Source organism: Hippopotamus amphibius, chromosome 9, assembly GCF_030028045.1.
Source record: "Hippopotamus amphibius kiboko isolate mHipAmp2 chromosome 9, mHipAmp2.hap2, whole genome shotgun sequence".
In the NCBI taxonomy this organism is placed as follows: Eukaryota; Metazoa; Chordata; class Mammalia; order Artiodactyla; family Hippopotamidae; genus Hippopotamus; species Hippopotamus amphibius.
The window spans coordinates 106,419,292-106,444,058 of NC_080194.1; the positions used below are offsets into that span (position 1 = coordinate 106,419,292).

Consider the following 24,767-nt stretch of genomic DNA (forward strand, 5'->3'; position numbering starts at 1 on the left):
CAGGGTGGGAATGGGGGGAGGCGTGGCAGAGGAAGGAGCAGGCGGGTGGGGAGGAGAGGGCTCTGAGCCAGAAGGTGGCAGCAGCCAGGTGGGCCACCTGGGAGTGGACCATCCGGAGGGTGGAGTGGCGGCGGGGCGGGGGGCCTCTATCCGAAGATGCCCCCGAAGGTGGAGGCAATGACGATGCCCAGGACCACACAGCAGATGAGAATCATCATCTTCTTCTGCAAGGGGGGCAGGGGGGGCAAGGAGAGGACTCAGGGGCGTGGGCCAGGGGCCAGGAGGGGGCCGAGCCTCTGGCAGGGCTCTGAGGGGCCCGGGCCCCTGGGGAGGGGGCTCTGATGGGGGCTGAGGGGGACTGGCGCATCTGGGGGACTGAATGAGGGAGAAAGGGACGGCCTGGAGCGTGTCTGGGTGGGGTCTGAATGGGGCACTGAAGGCCCGGGAGAGCCCAGTGGAGGCTCTGCTCAGAGCTGAGAGGCGGGCAAACGCAGAGCGGGGAGGGATTTGTGACGGTCCAGGGGGCTCTGTGCGTGCACGCGGATGGGGGCTCAGGCGGGGCTGGGGCTACTGACCCGGCGAGCCTTGCTCTGGTACTTGACAGCCTTCTTGGTGTCAGACACGGCCCTCTCCACGTAGTCCACCGAGTGTTCCACGTTGTACTCAATCCTGTCAATCATCTCCCCCTGCAGGGCCAGGGGCACCCGAGCTCCAGAGGGCTCCCCTCAGGGTTGCGAGGGGGCCCGGGGCAGGATTTCAGGAAAAGAGCACCTGAGGTTAGAGGAAAGGGGGATGTGAGGAGGATGGGATACAGCTTCTCACCTGTGCCCTTCACCTCTGCCAGGCACCCTGAGCAGCTCCCCGACATGCAGCCATCCTAGGGCGGGAACTGGCCATGCAGCCTCAGCCAAGGGGGCAGGGACCATGCACAAGACGCTTGGCTGGGGCCCTGACCCCGGGGCCGGACAGAGGACGGCGCCAGGTGGAGGAAGGCAGGGGCGGGAGTGGGTGGGAGGGAGTCTGCCACAGGGATGATGGCGGGCCCCCCCACTCCATCCTCCCCAGGCATGATGGTTCCATTTAGCCCTGACAGGCTTTGGTCTTCAACCTTTAAGAGCCCCCTGCCCAGTTCCACGGCCCCCAAGGGCCCTGCAATCTAGTTCCATGCAGCCCCCGGAGGCCACTTGACCGTGACCCTGCCCAGGACTCCCAGCAGCAGCATGTTGACAGCTGACCGCTTTCTCCAAGTCCGCTGCTCCCACTGGCGTCCACAGCACCGTGGTCTCTCACCCCCATGGCAGCAGCAGCCTCCTCAAGGCCTCCCTGCTTCCTAACTCGGGCCGTGCCACTCCCACACTGAAAACCCTCCAATCTAGAAGGGACTCTGGCAGCCCCGCACTGCCTGCCAAGACCCCGTCTCCCTCATCTCCAACCTCCCTGTGCTCTAGCCGCCCGGACTTCCTTTCTGTTCCTCACGCAAGTCACGCTCTTGCCGGTCTCAGGACTGTGGTGTTCTTGGTCCCCCTGCCTGGGCCAGCTCTTCACTCTTCCCCTGGGAAGTCTTTGGAGCTCAAATGCCGACTCCTCAGAGACGCCTTCCCTGACCACCCTGTCCAACGTGGCCACTGCAGTGACTGTGTTACTCCAGGTGTGGCCCTTGGACTATAGCATCAGCATCACCCTTGAGCTTATAAAACACAAATTTATGAACCCCACCCCCACCTACCAATCTCTGGGAATGGGGACCAGAATAGGGAAATGTATAACAAGCCATCCAAGGGGCTCTTGGGCACTTTCAAGTTTGAGAACCACTGCTCCGTCACATTGCCGGCTTCTAACATCCGGCACAACTGGAGAATACACCGTTCATCATTTACTGCTGCTGCCCTTTTGCCCAACAGACATTAGCTTCGGGAAGCAGGCCCTCAGCTGTCCTGGTCACAGCTATGCCCCCCAGAAAAGTGCCCCTCCACAGTGCCCCCATGACAAACAGCCAAGGGACAAGACAGGACAAGGCTAGGTGCAGGTGGGTAAGGCCATGCGGGGCCAGAGGTCCTGGAGGGCCAAGCAGAGCCATGCAGAGAGGATCCTTCAGGTGGGCAGGGCCCTGGGGGCAGTTTCAACAGCACGCGGTTAGTTACCTGAAGACTCGGTCCCTCCCGGGCAGGGCAGCGTGGCGGGCAGAAAGGGTAGGGTTAGTGAAGCCCTGGGTGCTGCTGGGGGCTGGGGGAGGGGTGGTGGGGCCCTGGGCGCTCACCTGGCTCTCCACCAGCATGGCCATGTCCATGAACATGTCGTGCAGCTCCCGGATGCTGTTCTCCAGCTTGATGATCTCACTGTGGCGTGTCTCAATCTCGCTCAGGGCCTGCTTTGAGATGCTGGAGTCCATGATGATCTAGAGGGTGGGAGCAGTGGGCTGGGACCCAGGGACCCGCTGAAGGGAGCAGGGCGGAGGTGGGGGAGATCAGGGCCAGGACAGCAAGAGGCCAAGGGCTGAGGCAGCTGGGATGGGCAGTGGCCTGAGCAGAAGGTTCTGGAAGCAGGGCCTGAGGCTTCTTCCTTAGCTGCAGCCCTCCTCCCACATTCTGCTCGGCTCTTACTAGCTGTTACCTGATTTCTCTGAGACCTGATTTCCTACCTGCAGATTTCCTACCTGTAACATGGGGCTAATAACACTCCCCACCTGTGCCCACGCAGAGTAACAGCTGAGTGGTAGTTCTTAGCACCAGCACTGCAGCAGCCCAAGATGACTGCCCCAAGGACCCAGGCCTTGGTCGGCCTCTCCCCCGTCCCCTCCCCTCCTGTTCTTCCTCCCAAGCTGAATGTGACGGACCCCTCCTCCTAGAACCATGTGCCCAAGCTGCCTCCCCAGCCTATGTGCCACCTCCTTCAGGAAGCCCCCCAGCTCGGTAGAACGTGCAGCTTCACTTGAATGTGGAGAGGCCAAGGGTGCTGTGTCCTCCAAGACGGGTAAAAGGTCCTGAGGCTGGTGGAAGGAGCCCCTAGCTGGTGGCGAATAAGCAGGGGTAGCCAGGAAGCGGACCCGACTGGGAGGAACCGGGAGACCCGTCTTAATTCCACCTTTGCCACTAACATTTATGGGACCTCTGCCTGGTCCCTTCCCATCTCTGGGACTCAGCCTGTTCTTCTCTAAAACCTGCCTCACAGGTGGCTGTGCCCAAATACTGCCCAGGTCCGGCACCTTGCACGTACACCAGGGTCCTGGGAGGGAGGGCTCATGGCGGGAGGGGTCCACACTCACCCCGGAGGCAAAGATGGCCGGGTTCCCACTCTCCAGCATGTCCTCCAGCTCCTCGCTGGTCGTGGTCCGGCCGGCTGTGAGCAGGGGTCACACTGAGGCAGGCCCTCCCCAGGGTGGTCAGCGGCAGCCCGGCCCCGCCCCTCACCTTGGCCCCGTCCTCCGCCCGGCCCCACCCCTTAGCTTACTGATCTCCAGCTGCCTCTGGATGCGGCCCTTGCAGCGCTCGCGGTAGTCAGACTGCGTGGCGTTGTACTCGGACATCACCTCCACAAACTTCCGGGACAGCGTGGAGTGCTGGGGGCCCGAGATGCGGGTGCAGGTGGTCAGGCCCAGCCCCACTGGGCCCCAGAGCCTCAGCGCCCGGCCGCCTGCCCCAGAGGCCCCACCCTCACCTGTGTCTTTCGGATCCTCAGGTCAGCCGATGAGCGGTTCAGGCCTTCCTCCTGCTCGATGCTCTGCTCAATGCCTGGGGAACAGCCGGCTGCTGATACCCTGCCCGGTTCGCTGCGGCCTCACCACCCATACACCCAGAATCTGGCTCAGGACCTCCCCTGGGGGCACTTTGGTTGTCTGTTGAGCAGGGTCACACAGGAGCAGAGCAAGAGGGAGTGCCAGGCACTGATGGAGGAGGGGCCAACAAGGGCTCTTCCGGGCATGACTGTGTGTGGATGTGTGCACCTCCTAAGTGCTAGCCCTGGTGGCTCAGGCCCACCCTGTCTCTGCTGCTCAGGAGGGCTGTGCATGGCAGAAGGGGCGGGGCATGCCATGGGGGGGGTGCAGGGCCAGGTGGCCACAACCACAGGGCATGGGACCTCCAGGCCTGTGCACTCGGGGCACGCACACCTGTGCTCTCACGAGTGCACGGGGCTGCTGTGTGGGACCAGGCAGTGCTGGCTCCTCCTTTAACCCTCTTCAGCTGAAGAGGTCCCGGGACAGTGCCCCAAGGGGAACACTCCTTGGACGAGGCCGCAGGCATCTGTCCTGAGGCCCAGCCCCGAGCCTGGCACAAACACGCCTTGCCAGGTAGCTGCTGAGTGAATGGTACGTGGTGGCACCCTCACAAAGGAAAGCAAGACCCAACTGAGTCAGGGGAATCCCATGGGCTACGTGGAGGAAGCAGGCCCGGAGTGCCCCCCACACCCCAGACAAGGCCTGGAGCCCAGACTCACTCTTCAACTTGGAGCGAACTTTGTTTGCTGTCTTCTTGATGTCGGACATGAGTTCCTCCAGCTCCTCCTTGGTCTCTGGGGAGGTAGAAGGGGTGGGGGGTAGACACCCTGGGCTCCCCCATGCCTGATATTCAGGCTCAGGCCCGAGGGGGGGCTCTGGGAAGACCCTGGGTCTCCCCTCGGCCCCTGGCTAAGGCTCTGCCTGCCCCTCCAATTCGAGGCTGGGGCCACACCAGCTGCAGCCTCACCCCTTCTCGTGCTGCCTTCCAAGAAGCCTCCCTTCCTCCTTCGCTGGCTCCCCCCACCCCCTGCAGATAACAGATGGGTCTAAATTTAAGGCAGAAATAATTGTGGCGCAGCTGGCGATGCCGGAGTTGGCACGGGGGAACATTCAGTTGCTACTTGCCTGAGTCGAAGGTTGGGGTGCGGGCTCACCTAGCGCTACCTGGTGGCTCGGGGGTAAACATCCAGTGGATGGGCTGACGGGGCCAGGGGCCAAGCAAGCAGAAGCCAGCCCCACCCATCAAGCACCTTGGGCAAGGCAGACTCTGTTCCACCCCAAAGCCCTCTCCCCAGCTGCTGAGCTGAGTGAGGGCCAACTGCTGAGCGCCCGGTAGATGCATGGGGGCCGGAGGCACCCGGCCACGGTCGGAGACGGGAGAAGAGCTTCAAAGAGGTGGGCCCCTGGGGTACAGTCGGCTCTGGAGGCAGCGTGCCGCTGGGCCTATGAGAGGGTGAAGCTGGGGGAGGGCTAGGGCACAGTTTCTGGCCCTTGTTCCAACCGGAACCATCTCCCTAAAGCTGGCAGAGGCCGTGGGGGTGCCCATCCTGCCCCGTTCCCTGCGAGGGGATGGTTGGCAGAGTGGGGCAAGACAGCTGCTTCCCTCTGGAGCGCTGGGTGGAGCCCAGCCTCAGGGCAGCCCCCCATGACCGCCCTGGAAACCAGGACCGAGCTCCTGGCGGCACCCTTGCTCGTCCACTTTGTGCTTGCTTCTGGGGTTGGGGACTCCCCCAGAAGGGACTCAGGAGGGGCATTTACAGTGGCCGATCCAGTGGGGGGGGGCCCTTCCCAAGTGGAACGTGAGTGAGGTGGAATGGGGGGCTTCCAGGAGCGGGGGAGGGTGCCTTGTTCACAGGAACAAAGGAAAACTCGGTTACCAGCTGCTATGACGTCTCAGCCTCTTTTGCTCAGACCCAAAATAGCCCAACCCGGATGGCAGCCCCCAGAGGAGGCAGAGCAAGCCTCGGCCCAGGAAAGCCCCCCACTCACTGCCAACCTGCCTTGCGATGTCTCCTCAACTCTGCTCCGCCTCTGCCCTAGGACCCCCTCCCCTTGGGGAGTGCCCGTTACTCAGCCCACATCAGTGGCCGTCAGCCGGGGCCTGACTGCTCAGCTCCCGGCTGGCGATTCTACGCTGGTCACTACTGATGTCTGGGGACGGTGGCACAAGGCAGCCAAGGCTGGGGGAGCTGGGCAGCTCTGTCGCCCCCCCACCCGCCCCACCTTCCAGCGGGTGAGAGGCTAACTCCCAGCTCTTTATAGTCCTGCCCCCAGGCAGCCCCCTCCTGAGCCTCACCAGGAGTGACCCACCAGGGACACGCACGGACCCAGACACACGTGGGCACACAGACAAACCACGTCACGTGCTGCCGTCCCAGATGAACCTCTAGGGAGAGGGACAAAGCAGGACGACATGGTGCCTGCACTGGGTGGATGCCCTGCTCTGGGTGGTCCCTCCTTCCTCTCCACCCCTTCCTAGGACAGTCTCCCCGGCTCCCAGCTGACTCACTCTGCCTTCCAAGGGCCTGGCCCTGGCCCCAGGTTCAAGCACACTCTGGGGCCATGGAGAGACTTACTCTGGGGCTTGAGGATGCCTGTGGGCCTGGGGCTGAGAGGCCACAGGTAAGGGAGGCGGTGCTGGAGTTGAGGATGAAACCAAGCCTTGGGTGCCTGGGTGGTGGGCTATGGGCCATAGGCCCTGCCCCATGAACACCTGGGCAGCCGCCGGACCCTCCCCCGTGCTTTGTACTGGGGCCCCCTAGGCTGGCGCCTTCCAAAAGAGCTGGAGAAGGGAGAGAGGAGGTGCGCGAGCCGTGAGAACAGGCAGGCGGTGCACACACGCAATCTGATGAGTCCAGGTGGCTGACCTGGGCCCTGGTGCATCCCTGCCTCCCCGGGGCCGAGGCTGAGGCCCCTCCAGGGGACGGGATCGTGGGCCTGCAGGCTGTCAGCCTGGCCCATGTTAGTGCAGTAGTCACCAACACCTCCACGGGAATCGCCACAGCCAGGTCAGGGGGACCCGTCTGGGGACAGAGTGAAACGCAGACCCACACGGCCTCCCTGTGCAGAGGGAGAGAGGGGACTTCCTGGAGCCCTGAGAAGGCCCGGCTCCAGGGCACCAATGGCCAAGTGCCGGGGCTGCCAGCTTTCTCCGGAAACTCTGCCCGCTTGGCCGGCTCGCCCTCCCACAGCGCTGGTGCCTCAGCGCGGCCATCTGCTCCCCTGGGAGGCGAGGGAAAGGGAGGGGCTGGGCTCAGAGGCCTTCTGTTGATCAGCGGCAGCTCCCTCCCTCCTTCCCTCCCTCCCAGAATCCCAGGGCTGCAGCCCGCCCGCGCTGCCTCGGAGAAAAGCCAGCTTACCTGGGGAGGGCGGGGCCGGCTGTCTGACCCCGCCCCTTCTACCAGGCGTCGGCGCGGACCCCCCACCCCAGGCCTGGGACAGCCACGTCTCCTGAGGCTTCCACGGAGCCCGCCGCAGCCTGGCCAGGACCAGGCAGCCCTCAGCCGACCCGCAACGAAGGGTGTCCTCCCGGTGGCCGCGCCTCCCTGGAGGCCCGTGGGGCCCCTCACACCTACACACTCACTCTCATCAGGGTTCGGGGAGGCCAGGATGGCGCTGTGCTTCCGCTTCACCTCCTCCACATTCTCCGAGATCTTGTCAATGAAGCCGCGGATCTCCTCCACCTGTGGACCAAGTCCAGGTGGTCCGCAGGCGAAAATCCAGGGAGGGGGCTTCTTGGGCCCAGGGCTTGCCCAGAGTAGGGCGGGAGGTCAGGGCTCAGGACCCAACTGGGCCAGGTTTCAGAAGGGAGGTGTGTGGGGGGGGGGAGGGGGGTGCTCCCAGATCCTTCTAGACCGGGGCAGGGGTGAGGAGGAGCAGGCAATCCCAAATGTTGCTCCCCTCTGAGCCTTAGTCTATTCACTCTCAGAATGGGCTCATCATTCGGCGCCTCTGGGCTGCTGAGCCAGGCGCAGGTGTGTAAGAGCCCTGGCCTGCCTCCGAGGTGAGCCGTGGCCGCCCCAGGTCTGCCGGTGTCTGGGGAGAGGCAGGTGTGCTGCCCCCACCTGTTCGAAGAACTCATCCATGAAGCGGTCTCGGTCCACGGTGACGGTGACGTCATCATCGTCATCGCTGTCCTTGGCCTGCACAGGGGTGTGCACACATGAGCGGACCTGTGGTGGGACCACTGGGGCCCACGGGACCTGGGACCCCCAAACTGCCCGGCATCCACAGACAGCAGGCTCGCAGGCTGCAGCTCGGGGACCCTTGGCGAGGACAAGGCCGGCTGTGCCCACAGCTTCCAGCCACTGTGAGACCCGGAGGACCCCTGGGGACCCAGCTCGATTATGGAGAGAGGCCTTGCTTGTCAAGTTGGTGACAGGGCCAAGTACCCACCGCCATGCCAGGCACTCCTTCCCCTGCGCAGCTGCCTCCCCTCCCCCAGAGGACTGGCGTCCTCACCCTAGGGTGCTGCTGGGGAGGCCCTGCCATGGGCTAGGCAAGCAAACCTCAGGGCTTAGTCCCTGGCCACTGGCCCCAGCTCACACCTTGCCTGAGACAGGCTGCCTGGAGCTCCTAGCCTGAGAGCTACTGCCTTTGGGGGCCTCTGTGATCCGCCCGGCTTGCTCCCTCAGACCGCCCGGGGACCTCTCTCTCGCCTTGTTAGTCTTGACATTGACCTTGGTTCTCTTTCCTGCAGATCCAGGGTTGGGTCTGGCAGGCACAAGACGCCAATCATGTTGCCACTTGGCTCGGGGCCTGCCTTCGGCCTCAGCCGCAGGTGCAGGCCCCACCCCACGGCCCCAGGAGCAAAAAAGTCAGCCCGTCATGGGGTGGGGGTAATTATAGCTTGGACTCCCCAGCATGCCAGCCACCTCATGACTGCACGCCCCACACCTGGAGTCAGCCAGGGTCAGCCCACTCTGCCGGCAAGGCCAAGGTCCCTCTCCACAGCCAAGGCCAGGATACTCAGGGCAGGATGGTCACCTGGGGTTCTCGGGCTGCGTCATGCCTCCTCATTTCTCAGCACCCCACAGGGAGGAGGTCCTGGCCTGCACCTTGATGCTCTCTTGCGAGGATGGAGGCAGGCAGAGGTTGAGGGACCTGGGAGGCTGACGGACTGGGGAGGCTGGGCCCCTGCCGGCAGGGGAAGAGGCCGTGTTCTGGGCCCAGCACAGACACTGACTGGCTGAGGGACTTCCCCTCTGGGTCTGTTTGCTCCTCTGTGAAATGGGGACAGTGATGCCTTGCTGGGGGAGGTGGGCTGAGACCAGATGGGGAAGCCCAGCATGTTCTGTAAAGGGCTATGGCCCGGGGGCTCTCAGGGTCCCAAGACCCCACCAAAGTGGGACCAACCAAGAGGGGGGTTGTTTGGGAGCGTTATGGAGGCGGCCCCTCTCATCAAGAGATCACACCTCCTCCCCCAGCAGCTAAAATAAATCCTCGCTCCCACAAGTGCCTGTGGCTGCCGCCAGGTGGCCCCCATCCCCCACCAAGCCCACCCTTAGCCACAGAGAATCTAGGAGCCATTGCCACACTTTCAGGCCCAGGAGCGGAGCCAGAGGAGCATTCCCTAGGGAAATCAAGGCAGGGGGCAGCCTCAAGGAGCCCAGGGCCCACTCCCCCGCAGCCAGCCAGGTTGGGAAGTGGCCCCAGGAGTTCCTGCCGTTCAGTATCCTGGCTTCTCGGTCCTTCTGGTGCCCAGAGAAGGATGGGGTGGATGGGAAGGGACAGAAGGAGAATTTTCCAGCTCCCTTCCCTTCCGGAGTAATGACCAGCAAGAGCCAAAGACAACGACGCCTGAGTCACCAGAGATGAGAGTCACTGACAGGGACCCTGGGGCTGGTGTCCCCCTCTAGGCCTCAGCTTGCCCACCTGTGAAAGAAGACATCTTCTCCAGGCATCCAGCCAGCTCTGACCTGCTACCTGCACAGCCTGCCTGCAAAGAGGCTGGACTCGGCCAGTTTTTCCAACAGAAGGGTGGAGGGAGAGATGCCACACCCTCCTCCATGCTCTCCATCAATTGGAGGGTTTAGGGCCTGACTTCACAGCCTTGGTCAAACCAGCTGTGGCTCTGAGCAAAACCTGGAGGGTTTGCTCCAAGGGCACCCTTCCTTACCAAGTGCTACTACTTCCTCCTCCTCAGGACCTTTTCACTCTTATCCCCACCTTCATCTCACTGCCCCAGCCTGAAATCTGAGATCCCACCACACCCCACCTATAACCATCTCCCTGCCCCTGCAATCTACCCACTATCCTCCCTGCTGTCCCCATGCGGCTCCCTCTGCCAGCAGCGCTGATTCCATGAAGCGGACATTCCCCTCATCCTTAGATGCCACCTCCTTCTGAAGCCTTCCTCAGCTCCCAGAGGGTATCTCGCCCCTCTGGTTCCCTACACCCTATTCACATCCCTACTGGAGTCACAGCCACACACCCTCGAGCCCTAAGGGACCTGAAAAGTCACCTTGGCCGCAGCTTCCAGCCCCAGCTTTCACACCTCTGGGGATGGAGAGCTCACTAGCTCTCCCAGGCACTTCTGCCTATCTGGGGCAGCCTCAATTGTTGGAAAGTCCTTCCCTTTCCTGTGGTTTGGCCCTAAGCCATAAAGAACCTGTTGGTACCCTCTCCCTGGGCTGGCCCTGCCAGAGATCTGAAGGTAGCAGCCCCATCCTCCCCGGGTTTTTCTTCTCAAGTTGACCTTTCCCTCTCCTTCAGATCCTTTCCAGAGGCCTTAAGTTGCAGCCCCTGGCCCCGACTTCTTCCACTCTGCCTCTGTCTTCTCCAGAAACAGGATATAATCTGAATCTGCTGATTGTGGTCTGAGCAGTACCAAAGAGCCGACCCATCAGCTCCCTCTTTCTACATAATCTACCTCTGTTAATGCTGCCAGAGAGCACGGAAGTGATGGTATAGTTCTTCCTGCCCAGGAAAACCCCAAGCCCTTCCCCCACCCTGTTTACGTGGTTGGATTTGGGGCTCAAGTGAAGGATCTTCATTTGTTCTGATCCTTGTTCCAGTGTGAGAATCTGATGGTTTATTCCCTTGTTGCCCCTTGCAATTTCATCCACATCTGGGTCAAAGCCCTGAATGGTTAGGGCCCCAGCTTCTTTGGGAATCCGCCAACCCTCTCTACGCGGCAGTCGCAGCTCTGGAAAGAGGGCTGGACTAGAGCTGGGGACTTGAGAGGCTGCAGCGTGGAGGTGGCAGCTGGAGTCGTGAGGCGGTTACAAGCTCAAAGGTACAAACGTCTTCTGGACACACCCACCCAGACATCGTATGGGCACCCTGCCTGCCTCCTGGCCAAAACTAAGTTCCACCTCTTTCTCCTGAAGCCCTTCTCTGAACCCCCCACCCCTGCTCAGAACCCCCATTCTCACGAGTCCCCCACGTCAGAAACTGGGGGGCATCCACACTCTTCCTCCTCCTCTCACATCCCACCAATGTCCGATTCGTCCTGGTGTTTGATTTTGGTCCTGGTGTTTTTAATTCAACCATCAGTGGTTCTCAACCCTGGTCCAGCACCAGAGGCCCTTGCGGGGGATTAAAAAACAAACAAACTGCTTCCAGACCAAATGAGAATCTATGGGGGTGGGGTTGATGAGGTTAAGTTTTTTTTTAAGCCCCCCAGGATTGAGAACCACTGGTCTGGTCTCACCCCTCTCTGGCCAGCTGGCTATCTCGGCTCTGGCATCATCACCGCCAGACTGAGAACCAAGGGAGAGAAATCGGGGCAGGAGTGAGCCAACGCTGCCCCCTCCACAGGGACCTGCTGAAACAGGGGAGAGAAGACCCCATGAGAACCACCAGGTGCAAGGCCCCAGTGGTCTCTCCGGGCGGAGGCTGCAGGATTCCAGGATACTTTCCTGGAAGTAAGAGTGTGATTCCTCTGAGAGGTGCGGAGGCCAGGCAGCCTCCATGCCCTTCCCGGGGGGGGATGGCGGCAGGCCAGCAGGCAGGGTTGATTCATTCCTGCTGGAGCAGGAGTTGCTGTTGTCTGTCTCAAGGGCTATTTTTTTTTTCCTTCTTTTTAATGACTAATCAAAGCCAATATCACTAAAGCAGAGAGGCCCAGAGCTGAGTCAGGGGTGTATGAGAGGCCAAGCTGGGTTTCCAGAAAGAAAGGGCTCTCCCTTCTGACCCCTTCCTCCTTTCCCCATCCTGCATACCTCCCCCTCCACCAGACCCCTGCTCTCAGTGGGTCTACCCCTCAGCAGGGCCCCAGAGAAGCTCAGGGAGGCAGCCTCAGGGTGTGGGGAGGGGCTGGGCTCTGCCTCCCTCCAGGTGCTGTGTGACCTTGGATAAACTCCTGGCCCTTTGTGGACCTCAGTTTTCCACTTTGTAAAATAGGAGGTTGGACTAGATAGCCCCTGGAGGCCATCTGTACCTCAGATGAACATGGGGCCCAAATCCATTGTTTTTTTTGGAAACCCCAAGGAGGTGATGGCAGGGAAGAAAGGAGGGGGCCCCTAGCCTAGGTCTATTCTTACAGCCCCGTTTCTTCCGCTCTGCAGAGTGAAGCAGGCTGGCTCCACTGTACAGACAAATAAGCACCGAGAGGTTAAGGTACCAACCTGCCTGCTGTTGCCCCTGCCTCCTGCCTGCGGGACCCCCAGTCTCTTCCCAGCATTGAAAGAGAAAAAGGGAACTGGTCAGCAGAGGGCTGCCCCAGTGAGCTGGGCCCTGCTCTAGACCAGATGTCAGGCCCACCCACCATTCTCTCTCAGTTGGGCATCCCAGCCCCTCTGCCTTTACTCACACTGGTCCCTCCTTTTGGACCACCCTCCCTCCTCCCATTCAAATCCAACTTCTTCTGGCCATCCCAAGTCCTCTTCTTCCAGGAAGGTTCTTCCTGGGGCTGGCTACCCTCCTCTCCCTCCTCTCTCCTGTCGCAGGCCCCTCTCTGTCTCACATGGCCCAGAATGTAGATAGACACTGTTCTGGGCCCAGGGAGGGGTGGGTCAGCTCTGAGGAGTTCTCAGAAAGAAAACCAGGGAGGCCTCTGAACTGGGGGAAGGATGACGCTGCAGGCCAGGTGGGGCTGCCTCGGGCCACCTTGTTCCCAAAGTCTCCCTGGCTGTATACTCTGGTCACACAAGTCCTCACCCCTCCTAGGCCACCAGGTTGCCCTCCTGATCTATGAGGGCTGTTGAGAGCATCCAGGCCCCTGCACTGGCCGCCGATGACCCCTTCATTCTCCCTCTGCGTGGGAGGACCAGCTCCATGAGAGATGAGGGCTGGAGAAGGCTGGAGGGCTGGGCCTGGCCTGCAGCGCTGAGGAAACCTGCCAGCTCCTTCCCCAAGTGTGACTTTTATAAATAAGCTCACTTCGCTTTCCTTCCAAATGTGGTGGTGTTGGGTGGGGAAGGAGGAGGAGGAAGGGGGAGGGGGAGGGAGGGAGGGTGGGGGTGGTGCAAGTGGCTGTCCCAAGCACCACCCTCTGTCCAGCCTCTCAATTCCTGGGGATTCTGGCTCCTGGGGTTCAAGGTCTCCCCTAAATATGAAGTCAGAGCCAGGAGACCTGTGGCCACCCCTCTTGCCCTGAGAAGCTGGCTTCTAGATTTTCCTACCCTCACTTCACAGGTGGGAATCTACAAAGCCCAGAGGGAGATCTGTGGGAACGGCAGCCCCCCTAGACTAATGGTTCCATCCCACCCAACGTGAGCTCCTGCCAGGCGACCCTCAAGGCTGCTAGAAACCTCCAGGGGCAGGGCCACCCAGCCATGAGTACAGCAGCCTGCATGGGGCACTGAATGCCTGGAGTGGCGGGGGGAGAGGTGTCTGGAGAGGAAGCCTCAGTTTATTTTCAGAGAAGCCAGGCCTCACCACCTAAGGACCACTCTGGCTAGTGAGTGTGCACACATGTGTGCTGGACGGGGGGGAAAGGGGGAATCACAGACACACCAGAGCAAGGACCTGGTTTCAAGCTCCCTACAGCCCAAGATCTCATAGGCCTTGAATCTCAGCCAGGTCTAAGTCTGACTATTTTTAGGACTAGGTAAAGCCCCTTTCTACCATCCCACTTGATCTATCAGGCCAGCCACATCTCTCTAGTGCCTCAGTTTCCCCTTCAGCAGAGGGGATGAAGCTGATGAGTCAGAGGATGTCAGATGTAAAGGACTGTGTTCCCCCGATCACCCGGTTCCCACAAACACTCTCTCTGACCCACCAGGCACCCAAACATCAGCAAATGCACCACACAGCCATTCATTGCCAAGATAACAACACTCCTGACTCAACCAAGCACAGGAAGCTTGAGGGCAACCACAAGGGCTGGCGGGGGAAGTGTTTAGACACCACAGAGAACATGAGGGGCCATCTCCTTCCTTTGAGACCTCATGGGGTTTACTCCGACCGGGGTCTGGGCACTCATCCAGGAATAACACAGGTCGGCCGGGAGAGTGGGGGCCGGCAGCCAGATCAAGCGGGAGACCAGGGGAGACGAGGGGAGATGAAGGCAGACGTGGAGCCAGCCCCATGCTGCCCGGGAGACAAGACTGGTACAACGGGGGAGACCCAGGCACAAATGCAGGCACCTATGGGCAGAGAGGACAAGCCCTGGGATCAAAAGCCCAAAGGACACTTGGAACTTTCCATATATGGGGACTCAGGTCTCTGGCTCTAGGGTGGGAAGCAGGGGAAGGGTTCTGGGGAGACCCTGAGCTAGGGACCCCCTCAGAGATCAGCAGGTGGGAGCCTGCCATCAGGGTGGTCAGCCAGGGCATCAGAGGAGCCTCAACCGGGTCTACAGCCCTGATCCCCTCTCCCCACAGGCAGGCTTCACTTCCTTCTCTGCCCCCCACAGCCCGCCAGAATTGCCATCTTTAAGGGCAGAGCTGCGAACCTGGTTAACCCTGGTTAATAGCTGAGGTCAGGGGAGGGGGCCCTTGATGATGAGGAGCCGGCAGCAGGGGTCTCTATCCGGGCTGGGAGAGGGCAGGCTCTGACTCAGAACCTTTGCGCATCCTTCTACTCCCCCCACCGGAACCCCACCCCAGAAGCCACACCCCAGGGGCCTCTGAAACACAGGTGGAAAAATAGGTTCAGGTCGGAATCAGACCAGGGAACCCCGGAAGGGTCTGGAAACGCCCGCCCGAGCTTCCCGGAAGCCAGGAAGGTGGACCGGGAGCGGGTCTGACCTCCCCCGGACCAGGGCGGGCAGCAGGTGCCGATCGCCACCGGGTGGGGAGCCACAGGTGATGGGAGCTACAGGTGATGGAAGGTGATGGGGGCTGCGGTCGCCCCACGAGACAGCGCCGGCCGGAGGAGTCCGGCCCCACCCGACAGCCCGGTTTCCGCAGCGCGCTCTGCAGCGGGGCTCTGGACAGGGGACCGCCCCCGGCCCCTTCCCACCGGTCGCGCCGTCTATCTAAACCAGAGGGAGGGCAGGAGGGTCAGTGATGAGGCACAGTGGAGAGACACAGTCGGGACCTGCTCCGGGGGGCGAGGGAGAGGCCAGGCTTCGGTCCCGCCACCGACATTCCAGGATGCCCCTCCGACCCCCCAGAACAAGGGGGCTCCGAAAAGTTTATCCAGGACCCCGGGCTCCAGCCGCCAGTCCGCGGGCCATCGGAGCCGAGCTCACGCGAGCCCGTGACCCCAGTGGGTCCAAGGGGCGGGACCCGGAGGGGGGTCGCCGTCCCCGACTCGGCACGGCTCCCTCCCACCCTGGCCAGGGACGCAGGGACGACCGCCCCAGGGGTGGCCGGAGGCGGTCGGGGAGCGGCCCGGGCGCTGGGCGCGGGCGGCAAGCGGCGCCGCTCAGGGGCTGGACTCACCGTGCGGAGCTCCTGGGTTCGGTCCTTCATGCTCCCGGGAGTGGCAGCGGCGCCGGCTGCAGCCCTGTGAGCCCCGCATGCGCGGCGGCCGCCCGGCGGCTGCGCAGCGCCAGCCCGGCCCCGCCCCGGCCCCCGGGACCCCGGCCCAGCCCCCAGGCCGGCCCAGCCCCCAGCCCGGCCCCGCCCCGCCCCGCCCTGGCGGGTCCCGGCCTAAAGCTCAGTTCTAGGACTCTGGCTCCCCGCTCGCCTGCGCCGCTTCCCACCTTCCATCAGGTCCTCCGAAGGGTCACAGCCCTGGGACCTCGCCTCCCTGCGTTCTCGAAGCCCGCCTGATCCCTGCCTGGGGTCGGTCCCCAGAGCCCCTGCTCCCTCCCGTCCCAACCCTCCCTCTACTCAGCCGCTCAGCATCCCTCTTTCCGGACCCTGGATCTTCACCCGCAGAGCCCCTCACATCCCGGAGAGTTGCTACAGGTTAGACCCCCACCTCCCTCCTTAATTTTATTGCCTTGGAATCTCCAGCATCCCCCTCCAAAAGCCTCCTCCAGCCAAAACCCTCCAGAGTTCCAGCCTTTGAGCCCCTACCCTTCCTGCCTTCCCCCAACATCTCATCCAGACTCAGGCTCTGGCCCTCTCTTTCCCCAGGAGAGTCTGATGTTGAGTGACCACCCCTTTTCCTTTAGTTTCCATTTCTAGCAAGATGCAGGAACCCCTCTATTTTGGGGGAAGTTGATCTAAGTTATACCCCCTCTCCTTCCCCTTTCCCTGTGTTCCCAGCCCTGCATCCCAGCACCCCCCCCCCCCCCCCCCCCACACACACACACATCTTACTTCCTATCTAGAAGCTGGGAGTAGCTAAGCTGGGGCCAAGCTCTTCTGGACTAATGGGAAATCTTCTCAGTACTATAGAGGGGTGGTGGGTGGGGACTAGTCAGTAGCAGATGCTTCCTTTCTGGTTTCTGCCAGCATCTTGTTGAGCAGCAGCCACACACACACCCCCAGCTGTCCCCTCTGTGCCCCGGCCCAGGCGCTCTTGACCTCGAGCCAAGCACTCCCCCTTCCCTTCCCCAGGGCTGCCAAGGTGTTGCTCTGGAGCTGAGCCAGCCTCCCGCTGCCCAGTGTGTCCAGTCCTGGCACTTATCCCAGACTGTAGGTGCAGGTTAGCTGGCTGGCAGACAGGCTGGAGACACTGTTCCAGCCATCCCTCCTTCCCTGGAAAGTCTGGCCCAAGACCAGCTCAGATGTAGCCTGGCATGAGAGATGGCCACACCTCTTCTACTTGTCCCAGACCTCAACCTTGAGTGTCCCGCAGAGCAAGCATTGGTGGTGCTCCATTTGACAGATACGAGAGTGGGACTTACCTGCTAGAGGAACTTGCCCAGGGTTACTGGGAATAGGTGACAGGGAAGCTACTGATTCCTGGTTCAGAGTACTTTCCTGTGTGCAGGGTGACTCAGTGGGGTGAGTCATGGATGCAGCCCCAGAGCCCAGTGTCTGGCCCAGTGGAGAGAGGGCAGGAAGGGGAGACCCAACTCCTGCCCTCAGAGTGCTGGTGTCATGCCAAGCAATACTTATTGAGGTGCATATTAAATGACAGCATGAAAAATGAATAAAGAATGGATGTGGTGGGACTTCCCTGGTGGTCCAGTGGTTAGGGCTCCACGCTCCCAACGCAGGGGGACCAGGTTTGATCCCTGGTGGGTGAACTAGATCCCGCATGCTGCAAATAAGAGTTCGTACACGGCAGCGAAGATCCTACAGCTGCTGGAAGATTGCCACAGGGCAGCCAAATAAATAATTAAAAAAAAAAAAACAATGAATGTGTGCCGTTCACCTTAAACTGCCTTTCTGATACAGCTCGTCCTCTCATTCATTCATCAAACATTACCTGGGAATGGATGTTCTGGGCCACGGTTCTGCGCTTCAGGTGCTCCAAGTGTGGTGGGAGAGACAGACATGGTTTCAATATGTGAAGGATTCAGTGTGGCTTCCTAGAAGCAGTGATGAGCTGGGTGTTGAAGGAGGGGCATTGCCGCGGGCAGAGGTGCAGGCATTCTGGAGAGGAGTGTGCTCAGACGCTGGGGTGAGGCTGGGGAGCATCCAGAGACCCTCAGCAGGCTGCTGCAGTGCTCAGGTGTGGGGGTGAGCGTGGGCGGGAGATGTGGCCAGTGAGGGAGGCCTTGAGCGTTAAACTTCATTGTGCAGACAAGGGGGAGGCAGTCAAGGGTCCAACTTTCACTCCCTTAATCAAAGGCTATTCCCTGAGCATCTACTGCGTGCTGCCTGTTCTAGATGTTGAGGCCATGGCATTAAACCAGACAGACAAAAGTCCTTGTCCTCATGGGGTTCTAGTAGAGGAAGGAGATGATAAACAAACAAATAACAGATTTAACGGTGATAATAGGCTCTGGAGGAGGTAGAGTAGGACAGAAGGGGTAGGGTGCTGGGTTGGAGGCAGGATTCCAGTTTTAAGTGAGGTGGTCAAGGGAGGCCTTGCTGAGAAGGTGGCACTTGAGTACATATCTAAAGGAGGTGAGGGAGTGAGGCATGCAGGCCTCTGGGGGAAGAGCATTCTGGGAAGAGGACCCATCAAGTGCAATGACCAGGAGTAGGCAGCATGCCTCGCATATCTGAGAGGCAGCAAGGAGGTGAGGATGCCTGGAGCGTGATGGGTTAGGAAGAGCTCCAAGGAGGTGAAGTCAGAGGAGTCGAGGGAGGGGCGTTGGAAGTAACTTTGTGTCCCTTGACTTGGACTCTGAAGGGGATGGGAGCCCCCAGAGGGTTTTGAGCAGAGGAGGGACCTGATCCATCTTGGGCTTCAGCAGGATTGTTCTGATTGCTGGGCAGGGGACGTGGGAGGGAGCAGGAACGTATTTAGGAGGTGGTTGTGGTCACGAAGGCAGAGAGGCCAAAGGCAATGGCAGTGGTGGTGGTAAGTGGTCACATCCTGGATACATTTTATTTATTTTATTTTATTTTTTGGCTGCGCCATGTGGCTTGCAGGATCTTAGTTCCCTGACCAGGAATTGAACCTGGGCCACAGCAGTGAAAGCACCGAGTCCTAACCACTGGACCACCAGGGAATTCCTCTGGATACATTTTAAAGGTAGAGCCAACTGGGAGAAAGAGAGGCATCGAGGATGCCTGGAGTCAAGTTTTTTGCCCTGAACACCTGGAAAGATGGTGTTGCCATTTGCAAAAGTGGAGGAAGAACTGGAGGAGGAGCAGGTGGCAGGTGGGGGTAATCAGGATTGGGGGTTTGGACCTCTTAAGGTTTTTGAGTGGCCCGCTAGACATCTCACTGGGGAGGGCAAGTAGGCCACTGCCCATATGAACCTGGAATTCGTGGGAGAGGTCCAGGCTGGAAGGGGCCAGCATAGGTGGTCTTAAAGAAAAAAGGCCAACGTCTGTATGGAGGCCAGCTTGGAAGGCTGCTGTGGTGTCCAGGGGAGACACTGGGACTGTGTGAACAAGAGCAGGACGCATCAGCTGGAGAGAAGGGTCAAAGGCATTCAAGAGATTTATTTCATATGACTGCACTTTATTTCGATTATGAAAAGAATGTGTTTGTTGTAAAACATTAAAACAGTGACAGGGGCTTCCCTGGGGGTGCAGTGGTTAAGAATCCACCTGCCAATGTAGGGGACACAGATTCAGTCCCTGGTCGGGGAAGACCCCACATGCTGTGGAGCAACTAAGCCTGTGCACCACAGCTACTAAGCCTGCACTGTAGAGCCCATAAGCCACAACTGTTGAGCTCAGGTGCCACAACTACTGAAGCCCATGCGCCTAGAGCCCATGCTCCGCAACAAGAGAAGCCACCGCAATGAGAAGCCCACACACTGCAACGAAGAGTAGCCTCCGTTCTCTGCAATTAGAGAGAGCCCGTGTGCAGCAACGAAGACCCAACGCAGCCAATAAATAAGTAAATAAATTTATATTTTTAAAAACAGTGACAGATATTATGAGCTAGAAGCCACAGGCCCTGTGACTGACCATGGGCAGATAAGCACAGAACTGGCACCTGGGGGAGGGGTTTGACCAGGACGTGTAACATTTAAGGTGTCTGCCCTGACATCCAGAGCAGACAGGTAGACAGTCAATGAGGAGTTAGTGTGGCATTACAGGCTGGGGACTTGGGAGGTGAGAGGAGTCTGGCTTGGGGTGGAAATGGAAGTTGTGGGCCAGAGTCCAGGGAGTGTGTGCATCTGTGTGTGAGTGTCCGTGTGTGCATGTGTGTGTGTCTGTGTTGCTAGAAGAAACAAGGGCTGAAGATGAAACTGACAGATGAGGGATGGCCAGAGACAGAGGAGCCAGAACCATGGCAGGAACTAAAGTAGAAACTGCTGCACAAGATGCCATGGGTACCTGAGCAGGCACCTCTCTGGGATCAGGGACCACTTCCCAGAGGTGGGGCATTTGAATTGGGGTTTAAAGGATAAGTAGGAGGTGGCCAGGTAGCGAATGGGGCAATGGCATTCTGGGGCAAGGCTGTGAACAAGGACATGGACAGTGAGAGAGTAGGACTTATTCCTTGTGTGAACCAGGCAGTCCCCACAACACACATCACTCCCATTCTTTAATGTGGTTAACTGATGGAGATTCAGTCCAGACCAATGTTCTGTAAAGCCCTGTCCCCACTCTTGTTAAAGGGGCATCTCTGTGCCCCAGCACTGGCATTCTGCACCCCTCTACTTGTTCAGGTTTCCTTACTTCCTGGAGTGGGGGAAATCCTAGTACCCCAATATAGCTTTCCATGTCCTTTGTGGTCTGGCCCTGCCTCACTTCTTGGAGGCCACCTTCCCTCCCACCCTGTGAGCAGCTGGAATGCCTGCTCTGCGCCCTCCTCTCAGGCCTTTGCACATGCCCCGGAACCCTCTCCTCCCTGTTTCCTTCCTCCTCCCCACGCAGCTGGCCAGTGACTTCTAGTCCTTTCCTCCTTGACATCACCTCCTCCAAGAATTTGTTCCTGACCACCCAAGAATGAGCTTTGGGCTCCTTCTCTGTAGTCCCACAAAGGTCTGTATTTATTCCAAGTATAGCACTTATTGTCCTGTGTGTTATGTGTCTGTCCCCTCATTAGATGGGGACACCTAAAGGGGAGGAACAGGGTCATGGTCTTGTTGATTCCCCAGGGCTGGCACAGAAAGTGTGTTTGTAGAGCGAGCGATAGACACTCGCACGCTTGAATGAGCCGTGTTCCTATAAAGGAGCAGTGAGGGACAGGCTGGGCCTCTGGGGGCTCCCTAAGCCCAGGCACAGTCTGGGGTTTCCATCCCAATGGCTGGGAGGGTGGGGGTGGGGCTGGGGATTGCTTGCCCACTGGATCCCTGATATTGGGAACTGCTGCCACCTGCTGGGCAAGGCCGGTGTTGCCTCGTCCATGCCCTCGCTGCTGAGCACCTGCGTGCTGAGGTTTGGATGACAAGTCACCATGTGTCCTCCAGAAGCTCGTGGGCTGGTGGGAGAGACACCCTGACAGTGACAAGACAACGATGGGAAAGTAAGGGGCTGTTGGGGTCTGAAGGAGGAAGAGGAGGCAACCTGTATAGGATTCAGGAGCAGGGTTGTCCCTGGGGCCCAGTGGTAGGAGGTACAGAGCAGGAAGGGGCAGCCGATCTGGGCTCCGTGGCTGGGCAGTGAGGGTGTGTGAATGGGGTGTATGCGTGTGTGTTGTTGAAGTCTCCCATTGTGGCTCTTCTGCTGCTTTCTGGCAGGTTTACTCCCTCTTTCTCCTCTTCTGGGAGGTCTGGCCCATTACTATACAAAGCGCTGGTCATTGTGTAAGGGTCACCCTTACCGTGACCCTATCAAGGAGGCCTTCCATTAGTTCTACTTCACAGATGAGGATGGTGAGGCTCAGAGAGGTAAACAAACCAGGTACTGAGGGTTGGGTGACATGGTTTGTAAGCCACCTAGCCCTGCAAATCCAAGCTTTTTTTTTTTTTTAATGTATGTATGTTTGTTTGTTTGTTTATTGGCTGCGTTGGGTCTTCCTTGCTGCACACAGGCTTTCTCTAGTTGTGGCGAGTGTGGGCTCCTCATTGTGAAGACTTCTCTTGTTGTGGAGCACAGGCTCTAGGTGCGAGGGCTTCAGTAGTTGTGGCACATGGGCTTAGTTGCTCTGCCTCATGTGGTATCTTCCTGGGGCAGGGATTGAACCCGTGTCCCCTGCATTGGCAGGTGGATTCTTAACCACTGCGCCACCAGGGAAGTCCTCCAAGCTGTTTTGACCACAAAGCCCAGCCTTGCCCAGCAGGCAGCTCTCCTTCCCCCCTCCAGACTCCCTGACCCCAGCCCACCATCAACCTGAAACCATCTTCCAGCTCAGTCTTGAGGCCTGGGCTCAGCCATCCTGGGGATGCGGCAGAGGAGGGAGATATGGGCAGTAGGCAGCTGGGGAACCAGTCTCACTGCCCAGTGTGTGATATTTAAAGTAGGGCTTTGTGGACTTCCTAGGTGGCTCAGTGGTAAAGAATCCACCTGCCAATGCAGCGGACACGGGTTTGAGCCCTGCCCTGGGAAGATTCCACATGCCACAGAGCAACTAAACCTGTGCACCACAACTATTGAGTCTGTGCTCTGGAACCTGTGAGCCACAACTACTGAGCCCATTGCCACAACTATTGAAGCCCACACGCCTAGGGCCTATGCTCCACAACAAGAGAAGCCATTAAAATGAGGAGCCTGCACACCACAATGAAGAGTAGCCCCCACTCACAGCAGCTAGAGAAAGCCCATGTGCAGCAATGAAGACCCAATGCAGCCAATAAATAAATAAAATAAATAAATAAATTTATAAAAAAATAAATAAAGTAGGGCTTTGTGATGGAACTGACTACATCCCTGAATCTATTACCCTCATTTTCTGAATGAGAAGACATTAAAAAAAGAAATTTGGCCCAATATTCTAATTAGAACATGAAATAAGCAAATGAAATAAGTGGCACCCTAGTTATATTTAGTGAAAACATTTAACATTGAAATATTCAAAATCACATATTTTTATGAATAACTTTATTTCAAAACTATTCTTTTCCATGCCCACAGTTTGTGAAAGTTTATTCAAACCCTTCACTTGCATTTTTTTTTTTTTTTTTTGGCTGCAATGGGTCTTCATTGCTCTGCAAGCGCTTTCTCTAGTTGCGGTGAGTGGGGCTACTCTTTGTTGTGGTGTGTGGGCTTCTCATTGCGGTGGCTTCTCTTGTTGCAGAGCATAGGGTCTAGGCGTGTGGGCTTCATTAGTTGCAGCATGTGGGCTCAGCAGTTATGGCACACAAGCTTAGTTGCTCTGCAGCATGTAGGATCTTCCTGGACCAGGGATTGAACCCGTCTCCCCTCCAATGGCAGGCGGATTCTTAACCACTGTGCCACCAGGGAAGTCCCCTTCACTTGCATTTCTGCTTCTCATTGTCCTATGTCATGTGTCATCCCTAGCACCTCCTTTGAGTTCCCTAATACAGTTTTCTCGAACATGCCATCTTCACTAGTGCTTGGAAATACAGAACTTTTTGAATCCATGAATGCTGCTGTAGCTGGAAAATTTTTTCCAGGTCATGAGAATGATTATTTTTCACCTAAGTGCTGGGTTAATATTTGTGATCTCCCTAGGGTAGCACAGAATTATATAAAATAGCAATCTCCTAGTCTTTTCTCATTTTCTTTCCCTGCTTTCTCTTCACAGCACTTCTCAGCATCTGGTATACTCATTTTTTTGTTTATTGTCTATCTCCCTTCTCTAGAATGTGAGCTCCAGAGGTCAGGGAACTCCGTCTATCTTCCTGTTTTATGTCCATCACCTGGAAACATGCCCGAAGCATAGTAGGTGCTCAATAAATATCTGTGGAATGAATGAATGAATATAAAGCTCTTAGAAATGTTTGAGAGCCCAGTGGCAGCCAAGGCCATGCCTGCAGATGGCATTGGAATGGGATGGGAAGGCAGCCCTGCTGGACCCAAGCCCATGTAAGGAGGGCATCTAAGTCAGGGGCAGCCTGTTATCTCAGGGGATTAGCTACATACAGGGAGACTGAAAAAACTGTAAAAGATATTGAAAACAATTGGGGGAAAAGGGAGTAAAAATCTGGAAAGGGGGAAAGCTAGGATGAACCTTGTACCACTGGATTGGAATTTAAGGTCTGAATGGAAGTTATTTTTCAATATGTGGAAATTGTATTAGTTCAGGTTTTCGGATAACTAGAACCAACAGGATAAATATAGAGAAAGATTTCTTATGAGGAATTGACTCACATAATTATGGAGGCTGAGAAGTCTCACAATCTGCTGTCTGCAAGCTGGAGCCTTGGAAAGCAGGGTGGTGGAGTTCCAGACTGAGATGGGAGGCCTGAGAACCAGGGAGCACTGTTGGTGCAAGTACCAGTTCGAGGGCAGGAGAAGAGCGAGAGCCCAGCTCAACAGTCTGGAAGACGGAATCCAACCTTTCCCCTGCCTTTTTGTTCTCTTCCGGCCCTCAATGGATTGGATAATGCCTGCCCACATCGGGGAGGGCCACCTGCTTTACTCAGGCCACCAAGTCAAATGCTAATCTCTTCTGGAAACACCCTCGCAGACACACCCGGAAGTAATGTTTAACCAGATATCTGGGCATCCAATGGCTTAGTCAAGTTGACATATAAAATTAACCATCGCACGTATAAGGGAATAAACATAGGTATAAATATGTAAGTTTATGTGTGTATATAAATGTGTCCACCAAGTGGGCTGGGAGTAGAGGTTACCTTAATTGCATTGAGCACAACACCCAGATCTTGGTTTCTAAATACTATTCTCCACCAAAGAGAAACAGGTATTCTTGCTGAAATGGCTAATTCCACGGCTGAGACAGGGAAAAACAGGATGAACCCGGAATATCTTGTTGAGTCAGAAAGAACAGAAGTATCCAAAGAATGAGGGTTTACATCGAAATGACAAGAGGTCAGCAAGGGACACCCGTTGACCAATCCTGGGACAATCTGAGCATCAAAATAAATGATACGAACGGGTTAAAACCTACTGAATAAAATAGGAAATCACAAGTCCATCTGACACAAATAAGTAAATGAATAAATAAATGGGGGTGAAGAAAAGGTTCTTTATAATAGGCCAATTAATAAATGTAGAAGAAATGATCAAATTGGAAAATTGCAAACCACTGTATTCATAATTAATTCAGGCAAGAAACCTATGGGTGAAAATGGGATGAAAAAGGGATGTTTCATAGTCTTAAAGTACCTCTCTTCCCTGATACTTACTAATTACAATCAAGTGATCAACATTCCACCACC

The 24,767-nt window shown here is 57.7% G+C and overlaps 1 protein-coding gene and 1 non-coding gene across 3 annotated transcripts; both read right to left on the reverse strand.

Moving 5' to 3' along the window:
* Nucleotides 1-55: 55 nt before the first annotated feature.
* STX1A (syntaxin 1A) lies at nt 56-15,536 on the reverse strand. Of its 2 annotated transcripts, none has more exons than XR_009055525.1 (10): nt 15,487-15,536; nt 7,777-7,854; nt 7,296-7,395; nt 4,432-4,506; nt 3,655-3,728; nt 3,448-3,556; nt 3,263-3,336; nt 2,258-2,395; nt 576-771; nt 56-224 (listed from the first exon to the last, which is right to left on the reverse strand). XR_009055525.1 is itself a non-coding variant. In XM_057749575.1 (10 exons), the coding sequence occupies exons 1-10, from the start codon at nt 15,514-15,516 to the stop codon at nt 147-149; spliced, it is 867 nt and encodes a 288-aa protein (XP_057605558.1). In that variant the 5' UTR covers nt 15,517-15,536; the 3' UTR covers nt 56-146. The 2 variants fall into 2 exon arrangements, 1 of the variants encoding a protein (XP_057605558.1); XM_057749575.1 differs by having other exon boundaries at nt 576-686.
* A 2,958-nt stretch (nt 15,537-18,494) lies between these two features.
* Nucleotides 18,495-18,566, reverse strand: TRNAE-UUC (transfer RNA glutamic acid (anticodon UUC)). Its single transcript has one exon. It is a non-coding gene; the product is annotated as a tRNA-Glu (tRNA).
* Nucleotides 18,567-24,767: the final 6,201 nt, after the last annotated feature.

Excerpts from the sequence above, each read along its gene's own strand:
- STX1A (XM_057749575.1), bottom strand. The coding sequence starts at position 15,516 with ATGAAGGACCGAACCCAGGAGCTCCGCACG. Across the intron at positions 4,507-7,295 it reads CTCCCCGAACCCTGATGAGA|AGACCAAGGAGGAGCTGGAG; the intron begins GTGAGTGTGTAG and ends CTACCTCCCCAG. Across the intron at positions 3,557-3,654 it reads TGAGGATCCGAAAGACACAG|CACTCCACGCTGTCCCGGAA; the intron begins GTGAGGGTGGGG and ends TCGGGCCCCCAG.